This window comes from Condylura cristata, unplaced genomic scaffold (genome assembly GCF_000260355.1).
Source record: "Condylura cristata isolate star-nosed mole 26May11 unplaced genomic scaffold, ConCri1.0 scaffold00025, whole genome shotgun sequence".
Classification (NCBI taxonomy): domain Eukaryota; kingdom Metazoa; phylum Chordata; class Mammalia; order Eulipotyphla; family Talpidae; genus Condylura; species Condylura cristata.
The window spans coordinates 31342685-31344833 of record NW_004567126.1 but is presented as its reverse complement, the minus strand read 5'-3'; the positions used below and the strand labels follow the sequence as shown (position 1 = coordinate 31344833).

Below are 2149 nucleotides of genomic sequence, written 5' to 3'. Positions count from 1 at the left end.
GGGGATTGCAACTGAGATGGAAAAATGCACAAAATGATGTAAAAGTAAACTATTGCTTTATTAAAAGAAGTCAAATACATCACCATCTCAGCAAAGTCCTATGGGTTTTGTGATGCCAGGCAGGCCGTGGCGGTCAGAGGCTGGGCCGACCGGCTGCTGAGAACACCCCGAGCCAGCCAGATTTCAAATCCTAGCTCTGTCTGGAAGACTGAACACCTGAACAAGTGCTCTTTTGTGTTCTTGTGTTCTCACCCGTACAGCAGAATAATAGCCTCATCTGGCGTTGTTACTGGGGTCAAGCAAGCGGCAACGCTTCAGAGCTGCACACACGGCGCCCATCAAGTGCACAGTAGGCGTTCGGGCTGCCGCTCCTCACTGGCGGCCAGCTCCTCTCGGCCCAGCCCCCAGAAGCGCCCATGACCAGAGACTGGTGCCGTGTGGAGGAGCCCCGGTAGCCCAGGTCCTGCCGAGACCAGACTCTGTGGAGAGGCGGGACTTTATCCAGCTGCCCATGGAGAGGCAGAAACAATTAAACAGAAACTGTGAGCTTTGCTGCTTCCCCTCCTGATGAGCGACTCCAACCCACAGGCGGCCGCTGGGCCCCCACCGAGTGGCCACAGGCAGGCCGCGGGCCTCACCCTCTGTAAGGGCCCCCAGGGTGAGTGGCCGGGGTGACTGTGTCAGTGCTGGGTCAGAGAGCACATTCCTCAGAGCTCTGTTTAGGCTCCAGTCCAGAATCGGGGTTCCGGGACCAGTCCTTGCAGCCACTCCCAGCAGGTGCCTCCAGGGAGCTCTGGCTTATTTTTGTGCCTCTGAAAACATGGTATGGAGAAAGCGCCCTTGCAAGTGGATCGTGGGAAAGTGACCCGTTATTTCTCTGGATTCAGGAATGGGGCGGAGGAGCAGCGGCCGGCCACTCTGTGGTGGCCTCGCCCCCCACGTCCCACTCGGGGCGCCCATGGGCTCGGGGCTGGGCCCGGCTGGCTGGTCACCAGCCCACGCATGGCTCGGACCTCCGCCTCGCAGGAGTTTCCCCTCCTGCCCTTCCCATCTGCCTGCCACTGCTGCCCCATCTGCCATCGTGGCAGGGGGCCAGGCCCAAGTGTGTGAGTGGTGACCCGCACGTCAGCCAGCCCCGGGCACGCAGTCTCAGATTCCAGAGGCTGAGCTGGCTGCCTGCCCTGCTGAGTCAGCTCTGTTCTTCGGGCCCTGCCAGGGCCAACCTGCCCCATCCTTGCTGGCAGGCGAGGCTTCCCTTGCCAGCCTGGCTTTCCTGATAGGGTACAGGGAAGCTCGGGAGAAGTGGGGCGCGGACCACTGGAGAGCTCGCTTTAGAATGGGTGCTTGCCCTCCTGCAGGGTCAGGGCAGAGCCGGGCGGTGCCACTGCCCCACGCTGGCCCGCTTGGTCCCAACCTGCCCGGGCCTGGGCTCACCTGCTGCGGAACTCCAGACCTGAGAGGGAAAACTGCTGCATGCGTGAAACAACGAAGGAAGAAAAGACAGATGCATCCCGGGAGGGTCTTCCTGGCCCCCTGTTGCAGGTAGGACTCCAACTCTGCGGACCTGGGGGTACAGGTGCGCAGTGGGGAGGGGGGTGCTGAACTGGGAAGGGCAGCCAGACAAAGGCCCGCCAGCAAGTCACAAAATTGGGGTGAGCCGGGTGAGGCAGCTTCGCATGGTCATCTGCCAGGGTTCGTGCGGGGGAAGGGGCACGGCCCCGGGAAACCCAGGGGGGTTGGGGGTGGGGGTCCGGCCTGGTTTGGGGGTGCTCGAGGGGAGCCTGAGTGGGGGTGCTTGAGGGGCCCCTGCAGTCTGCAGACGTGCTGAACTCAATCTATTAAGGCCCTTTTTTATTCGCCTCTTCCCGGTCTTCCCTCGGGTTTTTGACTTGGGAAGGGGGTCAGGAAGGCCCCGCCCCCGCCCCGCGAGCACCCTCCCCCCACGGAGCAAGGGAGCTTTGAAGGGATAGAGGGGGGTTCGGAACTGCGGTGCGTGGAAGGGCACGGTGGGGCGAGGGGAGCCGGGTGGGGTGGCCGGGAGCGCCGAGGGCCTGGCGGGGAGGAGCCAGAGTCCGTGCCCCAGGGCGCCCTCCCACACCCACCCCAATTCCCGGTCCTCCAGCGCGCAGAACCCCACCTCCGAGCGCAT

At 63.1% G+C, this 2149-nt stretch overlaps 1 protein-coding gene across 1 annotated transcript in view; it reads left to right on the top strand.

Annotated features, from left to right (window-relative positions):
• The first annotated feature begins 1333 nt into the window (after positions 1-1333).
• Positions 1334-2149, top strand: part of ANGPTL4 (angiopoietin-like 4) — a 6052-nt gene continuing 5236 nt past the window's right edge. The window contains exon 1 of the mRNA XM_012729364.1: positions 1334-1542. Within this exon, the coding sequence (XP_012584818.1) occupies positions 1474-1542 (69 nt within the window). The 5' untranslated portion in view covers positions 1334-1473. The remainder of the gene's footprint in view (positions 1543-2149) is intronic.